At 48.2% G+C, this 25,235-nt stretch overlaps 1 protein-coding gene across 1 annotated transcript; it reads left to right on the top strand.

The window, feature by feature from the left end:
- The first annotated feature begins 299 nt into the window (after positions 1-299).
- On the top strand, positions 300-8,764 carry LOC111155034 (glycoprotein V platelet). Its single transcript, XM_022515048.1, is given in 5 exon segments — positions 300-365; positions 367-1,074; positions 1,077-1,915; positions 8,001-8,025; positions 8,717-8,764. Coding segments are annotated over 5 exon segments (1,686 nt in total).
- Positions 8,765-25,235: the final 16,471 nt, after the last annotated feature.

Genomic DNA, 25,235 nt, shown 5'->3' on the forward strand with positions numbered 1-25,235 from the left:
TTTAAAGCACTGGCTTTTCACTATAGCTGGAAAACGCTTTAATCTCGGGGCTTTCAACCGGGAGGAGAAAATCGGCAGAACCGAAGAATGGGACCTCTCGGGGTGAAGCGAATGTGTTTCCACCACCCAGGAACATCTGCCCTCCTGGGAAAAGAGGGCTACTTAGTTGTGTCTGGGTAACATTCAAATCAGTGACAGTCCGGGCGAAAGACTCCTGCCTCTACACGGTTCCAAGGCTCGAACCCAAGCGCCAGCCCTTGCGTGTCGCCTGCAGACGTCCCGCTGTCGCCTTTGCAGACATGCTGAGGAGCGCCTGCTGTGTGCGGCGCTGCCCCCCCCCGCGCACCCAGCCGTTCCCCTGCCCCCACCCCGGCCTGCAAGTGCGTGTTGCGGGACACCATGCAGTGCTCCGGGGGCCCCGTGGCCCGCCCCGCCTAGCTTGGCCTGCCTGCCAACCTCACGCACATCCTGCTCTTCCGAATGAGCCCTGGCACCTTGCGGAACGACAGCTTCGGCGGCATGACGGTCCTGCAGCGCGTGATGCTGACCGACAGCCCCATCGCCTCCACCGCCCCTGGCGCCTTCCACGACCTGATCAAACTTAAAACCCTGCGGCTGTCGCGCAACGGGATCACGCACCTGCCGGCCGCGCTGGTGGACAAGGTGGTGCTGCTGGAGCAGCTGTTTCTGGACCGCAACGAGCTGAAGAACATCGACCAGAACATGTTTGGGAAACTGGTTCACCTGCGGGAGCTCTTCCTGAACCCAAACCAGCTCGCTGTCCTTCCCGCTCGCCTCCTCAGCCGTCTGGGGAACCTGAGACTGCTGGACGTGTCGGCAAACAACCCGCCCCACCTGCCCCGGGGACTGCTTGCGGCGCAGGCCAGGCCGGAGAAGCTCGCGCTCCACTCGAACCGGCTCGAGGCTCTGGGAACCGGGCTGCTGAGCCCCCTGCGCGCCCCGGAGGAGCTGCCGCTGCACGGGAATCACCTCCGCTCCATCGCCCCCGGAGCCCTCGACACACTCCGGAGCCTGAGCTACCTGACGCTTTCCAGAAACCGCCTGGAGTTTCTGCTCCTCCTCCTCCCACCGCGCTCTTCCTTCATTCGCGCGATTCGCCCTTCCTGACCCTGTTCGAGAACCCGCTGGCAGAGCTGCGGGAGGTGCTCTTCGGGGAGCTGGCCGGCTTGCGGGAGCTGTGGCTGAACAGCACGCGGCTGCCCACCCTGCCCGCCGCCGCCCTGCGCCCCCTGAGTGGCCTGCGCGCCTTCGGGGTGATGGTGAGCCCGCGCCTCCGCGCGCTGCCCGAGGACGCCCTCCGGGAGCTGGCGGCGCTGCGGGAGCTCGCGCGGCACTCCAACCGCCTAGCCACGCTCCCAGGCGCCCTGCTGCGCGGCCTCAACCCGCTGCGCTGCGAGTCGCTGCGCCGCCACCGGCTGCGGGCCCGGCCCCGAGCGCCCTTTCGCCACCTCCGCGCCCTGGAGCGGGTCGAGTTCGAGAACAGCCAGCTGGAGACCCTGCCCGTTGACGCGTTCGCGGGTCTGCCCCGGCAGGCGGAAGTCGGGCTGGGCCACCATCCCTGGCGCTGCGACTGCGGCCTGCCCCCGCGGTGCCGCGGTCCCGGACCTCGCGCCAGCCTGCCGCTCTGGGCGTTGCCGGACAAGGACCCGGAGTGCCCGGACACCCGCGGCCAGCCTCCCTGCCCTGCCCCAGCCGCCACCCGGCCGGCCTTGGCGTCCGCCGGCTCGGAGCCTGGGGTCCGGGCGCAGCTGGGGACCCGGGATCCACGCCAAGACCACAGCCTGTTCTGGGAGCTTTATTTTCTGCTTTTAGCTACCCAGGCCGTCATAACGGGGATCATTGTGTTTGCTGTGGTTAAACTTGGCCGGCTCTTTCGAAGATTAATCAGAGAGAGAGAGGGAGCACCTAATTAAAACGGGACCAGAGTGTTGGCAGAGGTGGCTCTGGGGGAGAATACTACCGGGCTGCTGCTGTCTTCCTCTCTCTTCTCTCTCCCGTCTCCTTCCCTCCCTCACCCCTTCCCACCTCCTGCTGTCCCTCCTCCTCCCTCCACCCCGCAGAAGGAGTCTTTACACCTCTAAATTGGGTGCGTACGCTTGGCCTTTGTGTACCCTTACTGCGCTGTGCCCCAGGGGCCGGCGGATTGTGTGTGTGTGTGTGTTTGGGCTGCACTTTCCCCGGGGCAGAGAAGGGTCTCCTCCCGGTGGAGGAAGGGTGTAGATGAGCCAGCCAACTCCAGGCCGGGGCCTGTCTCCTGAACGGGATGTCCGGTAAATGTTTATGAAATGAATGAATAAAATGAACTTGCGTGATCCCAGGGACGGTGGCTTTTCCTGGGGGACAGGATGGATCGTTCTCTTTAGAAAAGCAGAACTTTTCAGGTGCCTTCCCTTATCTTTTTCTCGCTTTATGTGTCTCTGAACTGTGGGCTACTGGGAGAGTGCTGGCTGGCTTTCCTTCCTGCAGCGCCTGTTTTCAGAGGAGGCCTACTGAGGTACAGAGCCCAAAGCCCTTCTGCCAGGATCTCAGCACCCAGGGACGGAAGTGGGAGGAGGGGGAGGTCACTGGGAGGCCTAAGCCTGGAGGGGGTTGGACCTGCAGAGTAACTGTGTGTGCCTGCCAAGGAGAGCTCTGTCTGCATGTGTGAGTGCTCTCTAAGTTTCTCCTAGCTTCCCCTGTGGGTGAAGTGTGTCATTGTGACACTGGGTTGGTTTCCATTTCCTGGAACTAAATGCCACCTCATTTCAAAGCATTTATGGAGCACCTCTCATGGGCTGGGTGTTCATGAATGTGATGATAAGCTTGGTTTCCGGTTTATTATGGTAGCATCACGTTCTCGTTTAGTCTCCCAGCTGAGAGCTATAAAGCCTTTGTTGCTTAATTGTGTGTCTGTGCTTGTGAGAAGCACTGGTTTAAACATGGGCTGGAGAGTGCACCGCCATGGTGTGAAATCCCAGCCCCACCACTTACTAACTGCACAGGGCTTTGGGCCAGACCCCCAAATTCTCCAAGCTTTGGTGTCCTCGTCCCTGGAGAGGGACAAAGAGGACCTGCCCTCACAGAGTTTTCGTGAGAGTTAAGGGCAATAAATCATGTGCTGACTCCACCTAGTGCCCTGCATACAGTCAATGCTCAATAAATGTTAGCTCTTATTAAAGAGCAAGCAATTATTCCTGCTGTCATGATTGCAAAAGGAGAGTTCTGAGTTGGCTTTTTCTCTGTGCATGGGAAGGTGAGAGCAAACTTTCTCAAATGGGAGATCACATTAAAGCAGCTTGTCTTCACCTGTGGTTGGTCTCAGCCCTGTGTGGTTGAGGTCTGTGTGCTCATGGTCCAGAGCAGGGGGTTCTCTGAACGCCAGTCGGATACAGAGCAGGAAGAGCTGGGTTCCTGGCATTTCCACGTGGACTTCTTCCAGGCCAAGTGGGTAAAGCCTTCCCTGAGGCCCAGGCAGCCACAAGTGTTCCCTGCTGTGTACTCCCTTCTCAGGTTTCTAAGCACCTTCCTCCCCACCAGGTGGTCCACTCACCCTTCACCCTGGAGCCTGGAGTCTGTGTTGATGTGACCCCTGCATTGTGGGCTCCTGGGCCCTACCTTGTCCTGTTTATTTCCACCTTTCAAAACTTACCTACAGCATAAAACCGTCTTTTCTTTTTTTATTATTATTAACATATAATGTATTATTAGCCCCAGGGGTACAGGTCTGTGAATCGCCAGGTTTACCCTTCACAGCACTCACCATAGCACATACCCTCCCCAATGTCCATAACCCAACCACCCTCTCCCTCCCCCTCCACACCCCCAACCCTCAGTTTGTTTTGTGAGAAAACCCAGACTTTTTGATGGAATGTGGACTCTAGTCCTAACCACTGTATTGTTGGGCAAGCTACCTAGCTCTCAAAGCCTGTTTCCTTACCAGGAGAGCGAGGAGGATGCTGGTCCATACTGTTGTCTCGAGGATGAAATGAGATAACCCAAGCCACGTAGTGAAGTCAGTGGCTGAGGGGGAGCATAGGTGGCTCAACAGACGTTGGCTGTTATGTTGATTAGCTCTCAGAACACAGTGTCCTGACTTGCCTCAGTGCCTTTGCATTTACTGGTGCACTCAGCAGCTCTCTGTGGAGTACCTCCTCTGTACCAGGCCCAGTTCTAAGAGCAGAGACAGAGCAAAGCATAGAACAAGTACATCCTTCAGTGGGCCTTACCTTTTGGTGCCCCCTCCAACTAAAACACCTCCCCCGAACTCCTGGCCATTCTCTTCAAACACTTGGAAAATTATGGGGTAACAGCTATGGATACCTCAACCCGCTTAATAAAATGCTACTATATTTGCTTCAGTTATTTTTTTAACACGAAATGTGACAAAGTTGAAAGCCCCTGCCTGTCTCTTCTCTGTGCGTACTCCTCTGCAGGGAGCTACTTAATAAATGTGGCATTCCACATTCCTAGTGGTGCTTTTAGACTTCTTTTTTTAAAATTTATATATTTGTCAGAGAGAGAGAGAGACAGCACAAGCAGGCAGAGGCAGAGGGAGAAGCAGGCTCCCCATTGAGCAGGGAGCCCAATGCAAGACTCGATCCCAAGACCCTGGGATCATGACCTGAGCCAAAGGCAGCCGCTTAACCAACTGGGCCACCCTGCTGTCCCTGCTTTTAGACTCTTAACTACATAGGTTACCACCCTGAACAGGCTGAAATAATGCTTTGCCAGTTTTTAAATTTTCTATAAGTGATGGGACTCTGCATGTAGCATTCTTCAAACTTTTCCCCGGGGCTCACATTTTTTTTTTAAGTTTATTTATTCTCTACATTCAACATGGGATTCGAACTCACGACTGTGAGATCAAGAGCCCTATGCTCTTCCGACAGCCAGCTGGGCACCCCTGCACATGCTTTTTGAGATCTATTCATGTGAAGCATTTGGCTCTAGTTCATTTTAATAGCTGCATAATATTCTACTGGATGAATTTTCCACAGCTCATCTGTTCTCTTATTGATGGACATGGATTCCCATTTCTTTTCTTTTTATTCCCCATTATTCCACATCCTCCTCGACTCTCGATGGCATTATAATTTTGAATTTTTGTCAATCTGATAGGTATGAAATGGTATCTCATTGTTTAATCTTAACATTTCCCTGATAACTATTGAAGTTGAATTTATTTTTAAATGTTTGCATGTTTATTACACTTATTTTTAAATGTTTAAACTTATAATTAAATGTTTAGATTCCTTCTCCTGAAAATTATCTGTGTGTATACACTGACCCATTTATAATGGAGCATTTTGTCTTTTTAAATTACTATTATTGATTTGTAGGAATTCTTTACATATCCTGGGCACTAATCCTCTATAAATTGTATGCTTTGGCATGATTCTTTTTCAGTTTGTGGCTTATTTCACTTTATTTATGCTGTCTTGTGTGGAATGGCAGCTTTAATTTTAATCTAGTCAAAATTAGCAATATAATTTTATGGTTCGTGCTTTAAAAAAGAATCTCATTTAAGAAATTCTTCCTATTCGAGGCACCTGTGTGGCTCAGTCGGTTAAGCGTCCCACTCTGGATTTCGACTCAGGTCATGGTCTCAGGGTTGTGAGATCGAGCCTGGGTCAGGCTCCAGGCTCAGTGTGGAGTCTGCTTCAGATTCTAAAAGAAGAATTATAAGTAGGGGAAACAAAACAAAACAAAAAAAAGTAAAACTATTTGCAAAATACAATGAACAGCCATTCATTTTCTGAAGGCCTACTACATACAAAAGAGTGATTTCAGTGGCCCTAAAAAGATTATGTTCTAGGGGCGCCTGGATAGCTCAGTTGTTAAGCATCTGCCCTTGGCTCAGGTCATGATTCTAGGGTCCTGGGATCGAGCCCTGCATGAGACTCCCTCCTGCATGAGGCTCCCTGCTTGGAGGAAAACCTGCTTCTCCTCCCACTCCCCCTGCTTGTGTTCCCTCTCTTGCTGTGTCTTTCTCTGTCAAATAAATAAAATATTTAAAAAACAAAACAGATTCTGTCTCCCTTTACTTCTGTTCCTCTTACCCCCTCACTTGCAGGCATGCTGTTGTCTCTCTCTCAAACAAAATCTTCAAGGGAAAAAAAAAATTCTTCCTACTCTCAAGTCATAGAGGATATCTCCTCTATTTTCTTAGAAAAGTTGTAAAGTTTAGGGCTTTAGCCCACATGGAATTTGGTTTTTTGTTTGTTTTGGAATTTGTTTTTTATGCTGTGTGATGTAGCCAACCAACTGTATGTTTTACAAACGTGCATGCCACTGTCCCAGACCGATCGTCACCTACCCCAGCCTTTCCGTGCTGGTCTGCCAACTTCCCTCTGTCACTTGTCAGTTTTCCCTATGTGCATGGGTTGGCTTCTGGGTTCTGTAGCTTAAAACACTGGCCTGTTGCTCGAGTCTGAAACTCACTGTCTTCATTACTGTAGCTTTCATAATTCTTGGAGTAGTCACCACTCTGCCTTGTTCTTCCTTGGAGAAAATCTCATCCCTTTGCAATTCCATACACACATTAAGGTCAGTGTGGCCAGCTGCACCGAGAAACCTGCTGGAATTCTGACAGGAATTGCAGGGAATTTGTAAACCAATCTGGGGGAGAATTTGCATCCTTTACAATACCTAGTGCAATTATCTGTAAACATGGTAGGCCTTTCTATCAATTTGGGTCTTCTCTAATCTTTCCATGAGGTTTCAGAACTTTTTGCATAAGAATCTGGCATAGATTTTGATAGGTTTTTCCCTAGCTCTCCTTCCCCTTTTGTGAATTGTGGCTGTTGTAGATGTTATCTTTTTTAAAAATTACATTTTCTCATGGTTTATTACCAGTATGTAAAAATGGGATTCATTTTTATGCAATTATCTCCTATCCAACAATAATTCCAATAATTTGCTTCTTCCCATTAAAACCTTACACCTTTTATTAACTTAGTATTTTAAAAAATCTTACTTGCAGTGGCCAGAACCTCCAATACAATGTTGAATAGCAATGGTCTCAGGGAACATCCTTAAAAGCATCCGGATGGCGAACGCCTTGAATGCTTCATCGATAAACATGACCTTTTTAGCTCTAGTTCACTGAGTGGTTTTTTTAAATTGTGAGTAGGTTTCAAATTTTATTTTTTTCAGCTATTCAGATGCTCATATAGCATTTCTCCTCCAATGTGTTAAAGTGGTGAATAAAATGTATAGATTTTGAAAAATAAACTCATTCTTAAAATCCTATAAAGTAAACCCAAGCCTAATCACACATTTAAAAAACAGATGTTTGATTCAGTTTGCTAATGTTTTGTTTGGAACTTTTATTATCTGTTCATTAACAAGATTCCCTTGAAAATTTTGACTGAACCTGACAGTATAATTCAAATTATACAGACTCATGAAGTAGGGGACAATTTCTCTGGGAACAGTTTGTAAAAAATACGATTACATTTTCCTTGAATATATTCTAGGACTCCTTTCCAACACCATCTTGGCTTGGTTTTATCGTGTGTGTACTAGTTATCTATGACTGCATTAAAAAATAGCCCGAATTCTTTTTTTTTTAAATTTATTTAAATTTTTATTTATTTGACAGAGAGAGAGAGAGAGATCACAAGTAGGCAGAGAGGCAGGCGGGGAGCGGGGGGAGGGAAGCAGGCTCCCTGCTAAGCAGAGAGCCCCATGTGAATGATCCTAGCACCCTGAGATCATGAGCCCAAAGGCAGAGGCTTGACCCACTGAGCCACCCAGGTGCCCCAATATCACGAATTCTAGATGCTTCAATTTACTTGCTCACATTTGTGAGGGTCAGAAACCTGGGAGCAGCTTCATTGTGTGGCTGTCGCTCTGGATCTCTCATGGGTTATCTTTGAAGCTTGGCTGGAACTACAGTGGTCTTGACGGGAGCTGGAGGATTTGTTTCTCATGTGGTTGGCAGTCTCTGCTGGCCGATGGCAGGATCCTTGCCACATGGCCTTCTTCATCGGGCTGCCCTCGTGTCTCGCGAGCTGGCAACTGGTATCCCCCAGGGTATCCCTCATCCCTTCAGAGAGAGCTATCAGGACAGAAGTCACAATGTCTTTCACAGTTTAGCTTGGGAAGTCACGGTTCCTCCTTTGCACAACACCCTCCTGGTTTACGCAGGTCTGCCCTGCTTGGAACGGGAGACACCTGTCCGAGGAGCGGGAGTCCTGGGCGCAAGGAGTGCTTGGGGGCAGCTTTGGAACCCGGCTCCTACTGCATGTGTGCCTTTGTGTGGCTTATTTTTAACCACTGAGTTCATGGCTTCGGGTGGTTAGCAATCTCTTCAATCTTCTATTTCCCACTCTTGTTACATTATATATATTTTAGGAAATTGTTCCTGTTGTCTCTAAGTTTTCAAAATTGTTATCCCCACATTTTCCACATATTTTTATTTCTGTGTTGCTTTAAAATCTCTCTTGTATCTGTAGTTGTCCTTTTCTCGTCCTCACTGTTGTTCAGACCCATCTTCCTCTTTCTTGATCCGTCTTGCGCTATTTTTTCTGTTTAATTAGCTTTTACTAAGAGCAAACTGGGCTTCAGGACAACCCTCTATGGTATGATTGTTTTCTGTCGCATTCGCTGGCAGCTCTCTTCTGTTTCCTCCGAGTCTTTGTAGTTTTTTCTTCCCCGTGATTTCGTGGGTGGGATTCTTAGCCCAGTAGTTTTCTACCGTTCTCTTCTTCAGGATGGCCGTCTGCCCAAGGTACCGCTCCGCCAGCCGCTCCTGTTTTAGGCTGGGGTATTGCTATTCCTGTTTGGTCTCTGTTATCCGCCCCTTCTGCATTTTCTCATTCCCCTTACGAGCTTGCCTTTGAGCTCGGTTATTTAGAAGTGTGCTTTTCATTCTGATATTTTCATTCCGATTTTTAGGAAACATTTCTGCATTGGCTTCTAACTCAGTCGTGGAATACTTTTGTCTCAATTTTTTGTTTTTGTTTTTTAAAGATTTTATTTTTAGGTAATCTTTACACCCAACGTGGAGCTCAAACTCACGACCTGAGATCAAGAGTCACACGGTCTACTGACTGAGCCTCACCTGTGTGATCCCAATTCTTTGAACGTTTTTGAGACTTGTTTTATGGCCTAGTGGGTAGGCAATGTTTGTAAATGGCTCTATGTGCTTGAGAAAAAAATTCTCTTTTAAATCAGGCTCACGGGTCATCCTAATGGCTGAGTCAGGAGAGCGTGCCACTCTTGATCTCAGGGTCCTGAGCTCAAGCCCCACACTGGGTATACACATTAACGTAAAAAACAAATAAACTGGTTCAGGTTGTTATACAAACATTAAATAAAGCTTGTTGGGGCATTGGGGTGGCTGAGTTGGTTAAGTGTCTCCCTTTACCTCAGGTCATAATCTCAGGGTCCTGAGATGGAGCCCCACATCAAGCTCCCTGCTCAGCGGGGAGTCTGCTTCTCTCTCTCTCCCTCTGCCCTTCCCGCTGCTCATTCTCTCTCTCTCTTTCTCAAATAAGTAAATAAATAAAATATTTTAAAAAATAAATAAAGCTTGGTAATTGCATTGTTCAAGACTTCTGTATCCTTACTAAGATTTAGTTTGCTGACCTACAGAAAAAAAGTTTGTGAATTTCTTAAGTTCCTATTATAATTCTATCAATTGATATATAGCATATAGAAGTATATAGAAATATTGTATGTATACTTTATATATACACATATATAATATATATATAGCCACATGTATATAATATATAATAGCCACATAGAAATTTTAAATTCCTGGTTAATTTAATATTTTGTAAGGTTATTTATGTAAGTTTTTTTTTAAGGTCCTAAGGCTTTATAAGTCTTTTTATTTATTTATTTTTTTTTTTAAAGATTTTATTTATTTATTTGACAGACAGAGATCACAAGTAGGCAGAGAGGCAGGCAGAGAGAGAGGAGGAAGCAGGTTCCCTGCTGAGCAGAGAGCCCGATGCGGGGCTCGATCCCAGGACCCTGGGATCATGACCTGAGCCGAAGGCAGAGGCTTTAACCCACTGAGCCACCTAGGCATCCCTTTGTAGGTCTTTTTAAAAAGTTATTATTTAGTATTAATCTTTATCCCTATAGCATTTTCTTTTAAAATTCTATTTTATATGGGATTTTTTTGTTTATTTGTTTGGTTTCATTTGGTTTGGTTTTGTAGCCATACCAGTTTATTTTGCTTTGTCCCTCCAGGGTGTCTATTTTTCTATGCTTTATTTTCACCTTTTCTCTTTGGCTTTACTGTAGGTGTGTATTTGTAGGCAGCATACAGTGGGATTTTTCTAAATTTTATCTAGATAACATCTTTCTGTTAATAATTGAAATTGCTCTTTTGACATTTATTTTAGTTTCTCCCTGTTGTATGGTTACTATGGAGTTACTCTGTGTTTTCTATTTCCCATTTTTCTGTCTTTGCTTTATTGCCCTCCTCTTTTCACACTCGCTGGTAGATTAATAAATTTGTATTCCTCTGTCTCATATACATATATATACATATATATGTGTGTGTATATAAATATAAATATATATATATATATATATATGGTTTTTTGTTTGTTGTCTGTTGTTCTTTTAGGAATTATTTTTTTTTTTACTTTTTTTTGAGATTATTTATTTATTTATTTGACAGAAATCACAAGTAGGCAGAGAGGCAGTCAGAGAGAGAGAGGACGAAACAGGCAGAGCCCAATGCAGGGCTTGATCCCAGGACCCCGGGATCATAACCTGAGCCAAAGGCAGATGCTTAATGGACTGAGCCACCCAGGTGCCCCATCTTTTCTCTTTCCAAACATGCTGTGGATTTTACTGTCTTCACTCCCCAGGGAACACACAACCATCTTCAGTATCTTGTTATTTAACTTTGGGTTCGACTGTTTCAAACTTGGTTAAGGATTTTTCTTTTTTTGTAATTGAACTTAATCTTTTGATATACTGTACATTTCTGCTCATATGGGTTCGGGTGAACCAAATGAAATTTCTGATATTCAACCATTTTTAACATAAAAACCAACAGTTTCATGTGATTCGAATTTAAAGTCCCAGAACCACTTGCAGTTTTTCTAAAAGTTATGTTTGTACTTAAATTCCACCTTAGGGACACCTCGTTGTATAACTTCTTATAAAGGGCTACAGACAATATCCCCTTTTCTCAGTCCTTGCCTAAAAATTTCTTTATTCTTCATTCACATTTGATTGCTAGTTTAGCTAGGTATAGAATTCTGAATTCAAATTATCTTCTTGCCCAAAAGTTGTCAGTGAGAATTTGTTATTACTTAGAATTGACTCATTGTTTCTTTTAGAAGACTTATGACCTTCACTATGTCCTTTATGTTCTGGTTTCAATATGTTGCACCCATGTGTTGCTCTTTATTTCAATTTCATTCACACTGCTGAAAACATCCAGTGTTCTTAGGAGAGGGGTATCCTTAAGTTTTGTGAAGTTCTTTTCTATTACTTTCCTAATTTTTTTGTCCTCTCTTTAAATCTTTCTTATCTTCTCTTTATTTCTTCTCTTTTCAATCTCTCTCTTGTACTTCCTGGAGACTTCTCAAGTCTATCTTCTAACACTTGAATTAAAATTTTAATTCTTGCAGTTGTTTTTTTCATTTCTGTGATTCTTGTTCTTTAATTTTTCCTTTTTCTAGACTCTTATTCTTTTTTTATGGATGTGGTCTCTTTTGGATTTTTCTTTGGACACTAGAGTTTAAATTTTGCAGCTTTTCAATTTCCCCTTTATTTTCTGAACTATCTCTTTTCTCTGGGATTTGTGGTTGTTGCTGTTGTTTGTTGCTTCCTTCCCTTAAATCCTTGTTTGTCAGTTCATATTTTAAAAGTGAGGCAACAGGGCTAGCCGACTTTGAGAACTTTGTACACGTGGACAAGAGTCGTGGGCTGACAAGCTTCATTTTAGGGCTCTGGGTAGCAAGCTGAGTATTATACTAGGAATCTCTACAAGCAAGAATGTTTGTAGAGGGTTGTTTTCTCCAGGCCCTTGTAATTTCTTTAAATAACTTTTTTGTTTGTTTTCTTAGGGATGGGTATAGAGACAACTGTCCCATGTACTGGCTTTCAATTAACTCCCTGTTTTTTACTTCCATAGCTCATCTCATCTGTCCTGCCCTGTACCTGGTGTAATCAATCTTTAGGCCTCCATATGGCTCTGTGAGGAAAAAGGGCTCTCTCTCCTCATGCTGGTAATTACTTCCTCCTTCTCCTTACCTACCTTCAACTGTTCTGTTCCATAAACTTGCTGAGGTCTCCAATCCACTAATACACCTCTCCCATTCCCTATGATGCTGTGGGTTTATACCATTTCAATACCTTTCCTGCCATCTAAGTGAGATCCAAGGAGGGAGAGAAGACAACTGGGTGTGACTAATTTGCCTGTTTAACTGAAAGTCCCATCTATTTCTAGTTTACAAGTTTCTAGCTCTGGAGTTTCTTTGAGTGCCCCTGGGCAAAATTGAGTCTCCCTTGTTCTGGGTCCTGGGTTCCTCCTGTACTTTGGGATCCCCCCTATTCTCCTCATCCTCAACCCCTTCCCCCACCCACTGAGAGTTGTAATTGGCTTCTCTTCCTGGAACCACTGGAGGTTGGACTCTGAATCCCTACTGACACTGGGACTGAGCAAGTCTGTTTGGGGAGAAGTCACTCTGGGCTTCCCAGCTTTTAAAAATCACCATTACTCCCAGGGCGTGCCAAAGGCAGGGAGATTCCAGGACTCTCTGTCCAGTAGCTGCACACACCCTCATTAGGCATTTGGAATGTTACAAGATGATTTCATCAACATCATAAAGAAACAAGCATTAATTGCACTCAGTGTCTGGGTCCAGAGTACCGGGAACCTGAGATGCCTAGGGGAAGAAAATGATGAGCAGCCTCTGCCCCGTGACTCCCTTCCTCCATCCCTTTCTACCTCTCTCTTGGTGCTTCCTGGCTCTTATTATCCCAACACAGATATTGACATTTCCAAGTCCAGCCTTCAGGAGGCTTCTGTACTCCAGCTGCTGCCACAGTCAACCAACCTTGATTAAACATCGAATACATGCCCAGCACCATGAAATCAATTCTCCTAGCCCTTACAACTGCCTTGGGAGGTGGGTGTTATTGTCCTACTTTACTGATGAGAAAACTGAGGTCCAGGGTGGGGCAGTAACATATCTAAGGTTATGACTGACGGGTCTGTCATGTGAGGTCCTCTCCCAGCTTCTGGCCTAGAGCTTTCCGAGATCCCACCCCCCATGCTGCTTCTGGTATGAATGGCTCAATTGCCTAAGCTGGAACCTGTTGACTGGGGGACACAGGAACCAGGAGGACACTCATGTTCATGGTTGTAGGCATTCTGATTCAGGGGTTCTAGTCCCTCTAGTCTAGCAGGGGCCCCTGAGAGCTGAGCATCATTTGTGGGGCTCTTGGCTGGGGAGAAGGAGAAAAGAAGTGGGAAATAGAGAAATACAGATACAGAAGAAAAAAGAGTTGGGGGGAGAGGTGGTGGAAAGGGGAGGAAACGAGAGGAAGAAGCTGGAAATATATTTTTTTCCCCAATATTTCTATTCAATTTAGTTAACATACTGTATCATTAGTTTCAGGGGTAGAATTTAGTGATTCATCAGTGGCAATTACACCCAATGCTCATTAGATCACGCCCATCCCCCAGTTGCCCCATCCCCCCACCTACCGCCCCTCCAGCCGCCCTCAGTTTGTTCCCCAGAGTTAAGAGTCTCTTCTGGTGCTGGAAATCCCAAGTGCAAGCCTGGCCCTGACCCAGCAGGAATGATCAGAGCCCACTGGTGGTGTCTACTTGCGGTGGGAACAGGGGTGAGTTGGGCTCATATGCGGGTCTCAGCCCTGCCACAGACTCAGTTCCCCTCACCAGGGGGTTGCGAGAGTCAGAGAAGGTCTTGGATATAAAAATGCGCTGTAAACTAAAGTTCTGTTCAGCACTGAGGGCAGGGTGGTGTCTGCTCTGTTGTCTCACACCCCCAAAGCAGCACCCAGAACGGTGCTGCTTGGCACAGAGGAGGCCCAGGGGCAAAGGATGTCAACAGAGCATGTGCGGACATCAGGGATGCTGGAGGTGTCTTCTCAGCCAGCCTTTCTGTGGTACCATCCTCCCTCCACAGCCCCCAGCCCGGAGCTCCTGGGCCTCCGATGCCCTCCCTCCCCCGCCCCGAGGGCGACAGCGGTGACCCCTGGACTGAGGACGCCAGAACCCCGGCTTGTCTCTGGCAGAGGGCAGAGAGCTGGGCCTCCTCCCTAGCTCCACATGTCAGTGCTTCTGAGTTTTCATCCCCTCAAGTTCAAGTTCAAATTCAGCCTCAGCTCAGATTCTTTTCAGTTGATTTGTAGCATAGGAGTAGAGGAGGTGGCATCAGTGAAATTCTGCAGACCATCCTGCCTTGGGAATGGTATTGTTCTAATAATTATTGGCCTTGGTGACCTGCTCTGAGGCATCTAGGTAGAACAGCCTGTCCAAGGATGAACCTCAGAGAAACTTCCAATGTAGCAGACCCCTGTGTGCCGTGACCCTCCCATTGCCCAGCACCCCTTTCTGGTCCACCTCCTGGTGCGTGAGATCTACTAACCTTTCCAGTGATGACAAAGACAGTGGGTTCAATTTAAGGAAGGTTCTCGGTTCAGAGTCATCCATAGGAAGAAATGAGCTGCCGTGGAGGGTAGTAAGCCTCTAAACCCTAGTGGCCACCCAGCAGAGGTTGGGTCTTTCCAAAAACAAAAATAAGCAAGCCATGAAAAAAAGGAAAATACTAGCCATACTTTCTTTTCTCCAGGCCTTGTGCAAGCACCTTCTTCCTGTGAATCCCTTTTGCCTCCTGGGCCAGGGCTCTCCTGCATAAAACACTTGCAGAGCCTAGAAGGATCCAATCAAATGTAATGGGTCTTCCCTCGGGCAGAGTTGGTTGTTTCCTGTGCCTGCCAAAGATTTGTTTTGTTTGTTTAATAAAAATTTTATTTATTTACTTCTCAGAGAGAGAGAGAGAGAGAGCAAAAGGCGAAGGAAAAACAGGCTCCCTGCTGAGCCAGGAGCCTGACAAGGGTCTCATCCCAGGACCCTGGGACAGTGACCCAAGCCGAAGGCAGACGCTTAACTGACTGAGCCACCCAGGTGCCCCCTGGGAACACGGTTTACCTGACAGGGCAAGAAAGGGACTTTGTAGAAGTGATTGGGTTACAACCCTTGAGATGGGTTGTCATGAATCATCCAGGGGAGCTCAGTGTAATCACACGAGTCCTCCCAAGTGAAAGGAGGAGGCAGGAGATTAGACAGAGAGAGATTCAAAGAAGCAACAACACTGCTGACTTTGAACACGGAGAAAGGGCCATCGGCCAAGGAACGCGGGCAGCTGCTAGAAGCCGGGGAACAAGGCTCATCTCCTAGAGTCCAGAAAGAATCCAGTCCTGCTGACACCTTGATGTTAGCTCAGGGAGACCCACGTGTGGTCTGTGCTAATTTGTTAACTGCAATAATAGGAAACTAACCTTTCCCATTTTCTCGCCTCCATGATAGCATCTGAAACATTTTGCTGTAATTCTGTGTGTACTGATCTCCCTAACTGGCCCCTTGGGACCAAAGCTAACTACTGAACAGTCTTTCTATCATGGAACTACAGGGCTTGGTGCAAAGTGGGTGTTGAGAGTCAGCTGTCGCCTGAATGCACGTCCTCCAGAAGCTGGCCCCCGTAATGGGACTCCACACATTTACTTCAAAGCACACTGTGCAGTTGGGGGATTTCCCCCTTGTCCCCACTGCCTATACCGAGTTAAATCTTCTTCCTTCTTAGACTTTGGCAAAATCAGGATTTGCCACACATGTTTAATTATGAGCCACAGGGTGCCCATAGCTCTCTTTCCCCGAGCAAGCGTGGCCTTCCCATGGGGGTCTCTGAAGCTCAGATCAGGGAGTTTAAGCATGAGATAACAGAAAGGAGAAGGGGCCTGTGCGTCATGATTGGAGATGCTGGCCTCCAACTTGAATGTCATGTTCAATCCCGGGGACCCACAGCAGTTAAGCGGAGAGTGTGTGGTAGAAAATACTTAGGATAGAGAAGGGTTGGGGGAGGACTGAACCCAGTCCCATGGAAAACGGTTTAGAGAGCCAGTGGTGTTCAGCCCAGAACAGGGAGGACTTGGGGGTGCTGGTCACTGTGTATACGCAGTTAAAGGGTTGGTATGGGGAAGAGGAAGGGATGCGTTCCCCAAGGTCTCAAGGAATAGAATGAGGACCAGTTGGTAGGAAATACAGGGTGAGCAGGGGAAGAGATTTTGGCTGAGTCCGAGGAAGAACTGGGTCAGCCCCATCCAGGGCTGGAGTGGCCCGCCACCTGGGGCTGTGAGCTGCTTGTCCTTGAGGAGTCCAGCCCATGGCCGAGCCACCCCACAATGGAAGGCATTCCGGTGTTTGATGGAGGTAGGTGCGAAGCTGGTAAATGCTCATTAAGATCCCTTTTCCCTCACACGGTCTGTGATTAATTGACCCAGCCCTGGGCTGAACTGGGTGGGTATTGGGTGTAACCCACTGCCGAGGCACTTGCCACTGGAGACCTTGGTCACAGCCTTGTGGAGCTGAGCGGTGCTGAGTGGAAGACCAGTTTGCAGGCATTGTGTCGGTGTGGGTGTGGGGTGCCCTGGGTCCATGTTCTCCAACACGAGGAAAACAGTGTTTTCCGCTGCCCAAACAGTAAGCTTTCTGCAGCTGTTGTTGCTGGGAGGGGGTGGGGGGCTCTCTCCCACCTGCAGAGGCCTCCATGGGTTTGAGAGTCCTAGATTGCTTCGAAAAGCTCAATCCTAGGTTCCCACATGGTCCTGACAGGGCTGGCCCCTAGCCAAAGCCTGTGTCTGGTTTTCTCACACACGCTTTTGTCCCTCCCGCTAGATACCCAGTGTTGCCCTCCCAAGGATCAAATCTTTGATCGGCTCCTGACCAGCTTGTGTGACTTTGAGTCAAATCTTGCCTCTCGCTGGGCCTCAGATCCCCGTCTGTAAAGTGGGGGCTCTGGACCAGAAGGTCCTCCCTATTCTGATGCTGCTGGAACCCTGAGTGTAGTTCTTAAATCTAATCGCTTCCCCCCCCCCCATGTCCATCCATCCACCTCTGTCCTTTCAAAGACCCATCCCTGTCACCAGACCCTCCCTCCCACTCCCGGGCTGCACTGGAATGACTGAACCCCACTCCGCACCTGCCTAACACTTAAGTGGGGAAGGACCTTTCCCAGAGCAGGCAGGGAATCAGGGTAAGCGCCTGTCCCTGTCCCCATGTGCGTTCCCACTGCCCATACCATGCTTGGCAGAAACACACATTGGCTGGTGGTTCTTATACTCCTGGTTGGTGGGAAGGATGGTGAGCTGCCATCGGAGTCCCTCCTTCGATCTGTGCCGTGGCTGGGCCCGAGGCTCTTTGCTAACCAGGGTCACTGTCTGTGTGTCCTACAGTTACCTGCTGGCCAGTCGCCGCTCACAAAGACAAAGCTCAGCCTCTGGCATCCAGCATGGGGTCTCACGTTTCCCAGCAGCGAGAGACGTCCTGGTCATCGCAGTCCTGCTCCTGCCCCCATGGAGGGCCGGCAGTGGGCGTCCTTGGAACAGTCATGGTGAGACACGGGAGAGGAAGTGCTCTGTGAGCTGCCATGCTCAGTGGGAGGAATTCTCGAATCTGGAAGGTCCACTGGGCCTCCCTGGTGAGGGAGGCAGGTCCTCCCTGGAATGCGGCCTCTCTCTGGTGGCCCCTGCATGGGCCCATCATGTCGGCAGGTGCTGCTGTACCCAGGGTCAGACATGCCGAGGTCAGGGGCTTCCTGGAGAGACAGGGAAGCAAGAGAGAGAGATTGAGAAAGAGGGAACGTGAGCGTGTGGACTCCCATCCTGGCTGTTACCTGACTGTATGACCCTGGGCCAGTTCTGCCCTCTGGCCTCAGTTTCCTCTAAGTTCAGGAGGTTCCTTTGGATCTCAAAGCCATCCACACCTCCCTCAGGTGGGGGAGGCTCTGTGGACTCGAGGATCTTCTCGGCCTCCCTGGGACTCCTGGGCCACGCTGCCCCGGACATGTGGTGGAGATGAGGCCCCAGGAGCCCAGGGTGGTCTGAGGGTCTCGGCGACCTGAGGAGGGGGCCAGCAGGACCCTGGGCAAGTGGACCTCCCACCCCATCCCCTGCCTCCCTCTTGAGGGGGAGGTGCCTGTGAGGAAACTGGGGCTGAGTCACAAGCCCACAGGTGTCACCGCTTCCAGAGCGTGTCCTCCTCCTGATGGGCCTGCAGTGCCAGACTCTGAGGCAGAGCCCAGCCCTTGGGACTCAGTTTATAGATGGAGGGTTGGGCTGCCACTTAACTGCCCAGCTGAAAACCATGTCCTGCATCTTCCTTTCTTCTGGAGGAATGCCTGTTTATGCTCAGATTAAGCAAGGTGGTTCGTTTGTCAGGCACCTAGCAACAGAATTTCCTGAGAGGGCCACTCCAGCATGGGTGGGTCTGTATTTTCTGCCGAGAAGCTGGCACCTTGATCCTGGGCTGAGGGGCAGGGTTGGGCCCCTGGCCGCCTGATGTTCAAATGTTCTGATGAGGGGAACGATCTTTAGGGGAGAGTTGGTGGAAGGAGACATGTGATGTGGCCTGTGCACTCCTGAGAGCCTACAGTCTGTGCCTCAGACAGGCCAGAGGTGCAGAGAGCTGGGGTCCAAACCACACGTACTGGGTCCTCTGCAGAATTTGCTTCCTATATTATGGCAATTCCCACTGGCCCATGGAGGAGTGTGGTGAGAAGCACCCCATGGGGGCGCCTGGGTGGCTCAGTAGGTTGGGTGTCTGACTTTGGCTCAGGTCATGATCCCAGGGTCCTGGGATCAAGCCTTGCATTGGGCTCCCTGCTCAAGGAGAAGTCTGCTTCTCCCTCTGCCCCACCCCCCACTTGTGCTCTCTCACCCTCTGTCTCTCTTGAATAAATAAATCAAATCTTTAAATAAAAAAAGAAGCAACCCCATGGAACTCATGGTTCTGTGTGTCTTGAGGATGCTTAGTGTCAAGAACATTTGGACTAAGTGACAGAGGGGCCGCGCACAGACCCCTGGAAGAAAGGCTCCTCTGGTCTGCGTCCCAAGGTTACTACACTCCTCCTCAGCCATGGATCCTCATATCTGGGGGGATGAAAGGACTTGTTTTCCTTTTTCTCACTGCCTGCTAAAAAGCTAGGAGGCAAATGTCCGGCCCACCCTGGCAAGGTTCCCCTCCCACTTCCTACCTCTCTGGTTGCCTTACCTCAGTTTCCTCCACAGGCTGAGCCTCCTCCTTCCAGCCATTAAATGCAGGGAGCTGCACCCTCCTCTCTTCTCAGGCATCGGCTTCTTTGAGCTGCCTTCTGTTTCAGACCCACGCTGAGCGCACGTGATGGGGTGGCCGATGTCGCCGGGATAGCCGAGTTAGAGACAGCTCTCTTCCTGTGCCGATGCGTGCAGAGGCGGACTAGGCAGTGTCCCCCACGTCTCTGCTTCTGTGGGCTGTTCCACTCTCCCAGCCGTGGCTTGTGGCATTTGATCCCGTGGCTGTGGCACTTCCTACCCCACGTGGGCATTGTAGGTGGGGAGAAGAGAGAAGAAGAGGGCAAAACCGCACGTCAGGGGGCGCCTGGGTGGCTCAGTTGGTTGGGCGTCTGCCTTCGGCTCAAGTCATGATCCCAGGGTCCTGGGATTGAGCCCCACATCGGGCTCCCTGCTCAGCGGGGAGCCTGCTTCTCCCTCTCCCTCTGCCTGCCACTCCCCCTAATTTTGCACACACTCTTTCTGTCTCTGACAAATGAATAAATAAAATCTAAAAAAAAACCAAAAAACCCGCATGTCAGCCTGTCTCTTAAAAAAAAAAAAAAAAGATTTAAAAAATTGCTGTCTGTGTAGTCACACAGATAAATATACCAAAATCACATGTGTGTAGTTGGATGAACTACCGTGAAAGGGATTTTGAGATATTGGCATTTGGTCTTATTTCTAGATCTCTTTTAGTCCTTCCTTCACTTTGGTTTTTTTTTTTTTTTTCTTTCCTTCCTGCTTTTAACTTTTTTGGTTACATTTTACTGGAGCTACCTCAAATCCTTTCTGGAACCGTGCAGGAGAAGATAAGAAAGAATACATGGATGGGTGTATGGATGGACACATAGTTCTCTGACGTGACCAGGTCGCCGATCTACCCAGAGTCACCGGTCTGAGGACCATGACTCCATCCAAGATGTGATTAAATGCCCCCCAGGAGAGATGGGGTGAGTGGATTGTCCCTTGTCATGGGACCTCCATCTGTACTGTTAACTACTTCCTCCCTCATTCTAGGTTCCCATCTATAATAAGCACCATCATTGCATTCCTGTCTTCAAAAGCTTCTGCTGTCAGAAATAAAGCTCAGTCATTTCCCTTAATTTGCCAGTAGGGAAATGGCCAATGCCAGAGAAGACTGTCATTCCAAGGATCCAGGTGACAGCTCTCGCATGGGACCTACTTACATTTCTGTCATGCAGCCGTGCTCTGCCCTTCAGAGCAATAACAAACAGCTTCGTATTAAGAACAATGGCAATCTCAACTGTCTTAGTTCTTATGCAAAGGTTGACCAGAAATCTTAAGAAGTAACATGTTGGTCTTCTGAAGAACATAGTCCAAAAGTGTGGGATAAGACAGAGAATACTGAATTCTAATCCCAACCACTGACTGGATTTTCTAATCCCAGCCACTGACTGGATTTTCCACTTTTCTGGAATGCAGTTTCATTTCCTAGAGGAGTGCATATTTAAACTAGATGAAGTCTAGGGCCCTTTCAGTCCCTGTCCTCTTCCTCCCCTCCCCAAAAACCTATGGTTTGGGGTCCGTAGTGGTGTGAGAATCCTGACCACTCTGAGGCAGCAAAAATGTTTCTGGATCCTAACACATTTTTAAGCAATTGTTTAAGCAAAGGGAGAAGCTCAATTCCTTCTGACACTGATTTTATTTGGAAAACTCTAGGCAACTTATTAGTTTTCTTGACAAGTCCTTCAGAAAAAGGGGTGTGGGGTGTGGGGGCGGGGCAAAGGCCTGAGATGAACATTGGTACCAGAATATCTGACTTTCTGAACTGTATCTACTGCGACCTTTCAGAGTATGTGATTGGATAAATGGCCTGAAAACACAGGTTGGACTTAGAGATTTTCAAAGCAAAAGAGGAGGCAGATTACAGAGGCCTTAGCTCGGGCACACTCTCCAAAGGGGCTCCAGTTTGAAACACTCTCTTTAGGTCTTACTCTGGAACTGAGTCCCTGAAGCCTATGAGGCTCAGAAGGAGAGCACAGGCCAGGGACTGGGCGAGCCTAAACTGGACCCAGGCAAACCACCTCCTTCTCCTTCAGAGCCGCTGGCCCTTGCCCCGCCCCCCAGCCTGAGGAGACCAGGGCCATCCTAGGACTCTGTGCGGCCATTCCCCAGGCCCCTGGAGACTCTTTCCTTCCCCAGGACTCGGGCCTCACTCAGAATTCTTGTCCACAATCCCCTCAGCTTCCTAATGGAAGTCTCTCCTGTGCTCAAGACCCTTTCTAATCTTCTTCAACTCCAGATCCCGAGGGGCCACCATCTTGGTTCACTCTCTGTGCCTGCGCCATGGGAAAAGGATGGAAAGAGGGTCTCAGTTATCATTTACTAAACAGCTGTTTGTCCTGGGCACTGACTCTGTGTGGTGGGCAGTGCAAGGAGTCAAGAAGGTCTGAAATTAGTCAAGATGGATGGAAATCTGAACTCTGACAGTTTCTGCCTCCTTCCCTCTTTCCCTCCCTTTCCTTCCCTATACTTCCTTTCCCTTCCCTTCCCTTCCCTTTATCAGATGAAGTGAGCTAAAAAGAGGAATTTTTTCCCCATAGAATAATAGGCTGCCATACGTGGTTACCTAGGGTAATGCCTGTTCCCACTTTATAGATGGGAAAACTGACACCCAATGGGGGGAAATGACTTGCTGAGGTCATGTTCTGAGCTCCTAGGTTTCCATGTCTTTCTCAAACTTGTTTCTCTGGCTAAGTGGCATTTCCCAGTTCCTTTTTGGACTGTGTGCTGAGAGGAATTTGTAGAGAGAGGAGAAGCAAGGCAGGTTTCTCGAAGTGGGAAGGAGCAGGGGAAGGATGGGGCTCCCTAAATGTAGCCCACGTGCCCCTGTGTTTCTGTGTAAACGTCAGTCATGCAAGGCATTCAAAACAGACTTGTTCATTCATGTAATAATTAAGGAAAACACAGCAGCTCTTCCAGCACCCGTCCCTGACCTGTAATTAGGTGTGGGGACGCGCTGGAAGTTGCTGCAGCCATGAGGACTGCGAAGTTGCTAGTTTAAACATTTCAAAGGCTGCCCTGTTTTATTGTGGCATAAAATTTGGAAGTCTCAGATTAAAATGTGCAATTAAATGTAACTCGAATAAATTGCTTGAGGCCAAAGAGAACTTTTCCCTTCCTCCTGCAACCAGCCCTGACTCCTCCCTCCCCTCCTCTGTTAACTGTCTCCTTTCAAACTCTCCCCGAATCCTTTTGAGGGAAAGGGATGGATGGGCTCTTGGAAAAACAGTGTTTAAGAAGGCATTTGGCAAACTTACTTGAATCAGTCTCTAGGTTCAGGGACACCTACTGGTTGGGCTTAGGCGGTCCTGGAGGCTGGTGGGACAAGAAGGCAGACCCTGAGGCAGGCTGGTCTCTTGATAAAAGAGAAACAGGGGCGCCTGGGTGGCTCAGTTGGTTAAGTGGCGGACTCCTGATTTCAGCTCAGGTCATGATTTCAGGTCATGGGATCAAACCTCGGTTGGGCTCTGTGCTTGGCTGGGAGTCTGCTTGAGATTCTCTCTCCCTCTGTCCCTCCCCCTGCTTGCGCGCTCTCTGTAAATAAATAAATAAATAAATAAATAAATAAATAAAATACTTAAAAAAAAAAAAAGAAACAATAATGATCACCACCCCTCCTGGGTTCCCAGCCACCAGCCACCTATGGAAAAAAGTTTAAGTTTCTCAGCCCGATATCTAAGGGCTTTGTATTCTGGTTCTCTGTAAAAGGCCACTCCCCACAAACACAGTAGGGGTTCTTCTCTACAATGCCCACCTACCCCTTCAGACCCTTTCAGAGTCCCATTCATCCCCTAAAGGCCTGTTTCCACCCACCACGCCTTTCCGGCTATACCCTGACTGAGCAAACCTTTCCCTCTTCCGTCCTGCTTGACTCACCCGGGAGAAGAACATCTCGCATGGAGGGGCTAATCCTGGGCGGTGGGGATGCCTCCTGAGAAACACCAAGCCCTTGCTCATGGGGGCTGGCATGGAGGCTAAGGTCTTTGAAATATGAAGAATTTAAGCAATGGTTTCTTCCTTATAAAAAGTGCCAAGTCATATAGAGAAAATGTGAAGAAAATATAAAAGACAAAATTATAGGGAAGGGAATGATGGCTCATAGTCCCATCACCTAGAGACAAGTCTGCCTTCTTCCAAGGCTCAGACACATCTGTTGGAGAGAGAGCTGAGGGCAACGCAGAGCAGGAGGGTGGGCTCTGCGACCCAGGTACAGCAGGGTAACCAGGACCCAGCTCACTTAGACTAGGTTGGTGTATTCTTTATCTTTGTTAACATTTTTAGAAAGGCCAAGTTTTTAACTTCATAGAAAACTTTTCATGAGTTAAACAATGGTCTTCAACTCTGCCCAGCATTATGTGCTCTGAGGACTGCTGTGTGTGTGGGATGAAATATATCTAACATAAAATTTACCATTTTAATCATTTTCAGGGTCCAGCTCAGTGACATTAAGCATATCCGTATTGTGTAATCATCTGCAGAACTTTCTTGTCATCCTCAACTGAAACTCTGTCCCCGTGAAGTCTCATCTCCCCACTCCTGCCAGCCCCCCAGGCTCCGGGGGACCACCACTCTTCTTCCTGCCTCTCTGAACTGGACTACAGTAGGCACTTCATAGAAACAGTATCTTACCGTGTTTATCCCTTTAAACACCTGGGTTACTTCCACCTTTTGAGGTACTGTGAATAATGCTGCTATGAACACGGGGCAGGTGTACAAATATCTGTTTCATCCCTGCTTTTAATTCTTTGGGAGTATACACCTCGAAATGGGATTGCCGGATCCCAGGCTAATTCTATGTTTAATTTTTTGAGGAACTACCATATTGTTTTACGTTCCCATCAGCCACACGCCAGGGTTCCAGTTTCCCCACACCCTCGTCAACACTTACTATTTCCTGTTTTTTTGGATACCAGCCATCCTTGTGGGTGTGAAGGGGTATCTCACTGTGGTTTGGATTTGCGTTTCTCTGATGACTAGTGGTGGTGAGCATCTCCCCATGTGCTTATTGGCCATCACTGTGTCTTCCTTGTTGAAATGTCTACTCTAGTCCTTTGCCGGTGCTTTAATTGAGTTGTTTGTTTGAAGATCGTTTTTTCACGTGTGAAATCCTCTCTCCTCCACCCACTGCTTCCAGGCCTGACAACCTCCAACCAAATAGCCTCTTTGGAACACTCATGACTCTGAACACACCATCATCATCACCAGGAACAGAATGCTGGGGACCAAGAACCGTCTCATGACACCTGTCCTTGGAGAAACACCACTAATAACTGGGTATGGATGGAGATGAGTATGGTGGCTGTCACTGGGGATTTTAAGAAGGTGATTGTTTGTCTCATTGTTCTTATTCTATATATTGCCAGTGTTTCTGGCTTCATTCTTCCCACAAGAGGATGGTGTGCAGTGTTTCGAATGGACCAAATTCTGCCCCTTTGGAATGAGTAGGAAGATGATAAAGTCCTTTCCTCAAAGACTGCCCTTTTCATGTGAGCTAAAAAGCAACAATCTTGTAAGAGGGGAAGGATAGGGAGGGGAGAAGGGCCCTCCCACTACTGAACATCGACTGTGATCAGGACCTGAGCTGGGCATTTCACACACGATCTTTTTTCTAATCCTTTCGTCATTCACATCAGGCAGGTTGTTATCGGAGTTCATGCAGGGGGACAAAGAGGCTCAGAGAAGTGGATTCACTTGCCAAGGTCCCAACCAATGACAGACTGAGGTGGAAAGCACCCTATGAGTCTGAGCCCTTTCTATGAGAGTGGGCACTTCTGTTCGTGCTGCTGGGACAACACCTGAGTGCTAAGGTTGGTGTGTGGAGGCTGTTTCGAAAGGAAAATATCATTTGCTCTATTTTTGTTCTTCTCAATCCCTCCTTCTCTGCTGGGTAT

The sequence above is a fragment of the Enhydra lutris genome, unplaced genomic scaffold (assembly GCF_002288905.1).
Source record: "Enhydra lutris kenyoni isolate GAN:26980312 unplaced genomic scaffold, ASM228890v2 scaffoldscaffold39, whole genome shotgun sequence".
Classification (NCBI taxonomy): Eukaryota; Metazoa; Chordata; class Mammalia; order Carnivora; family Mustelidae; genus Enhydra; species Enhydra lutris.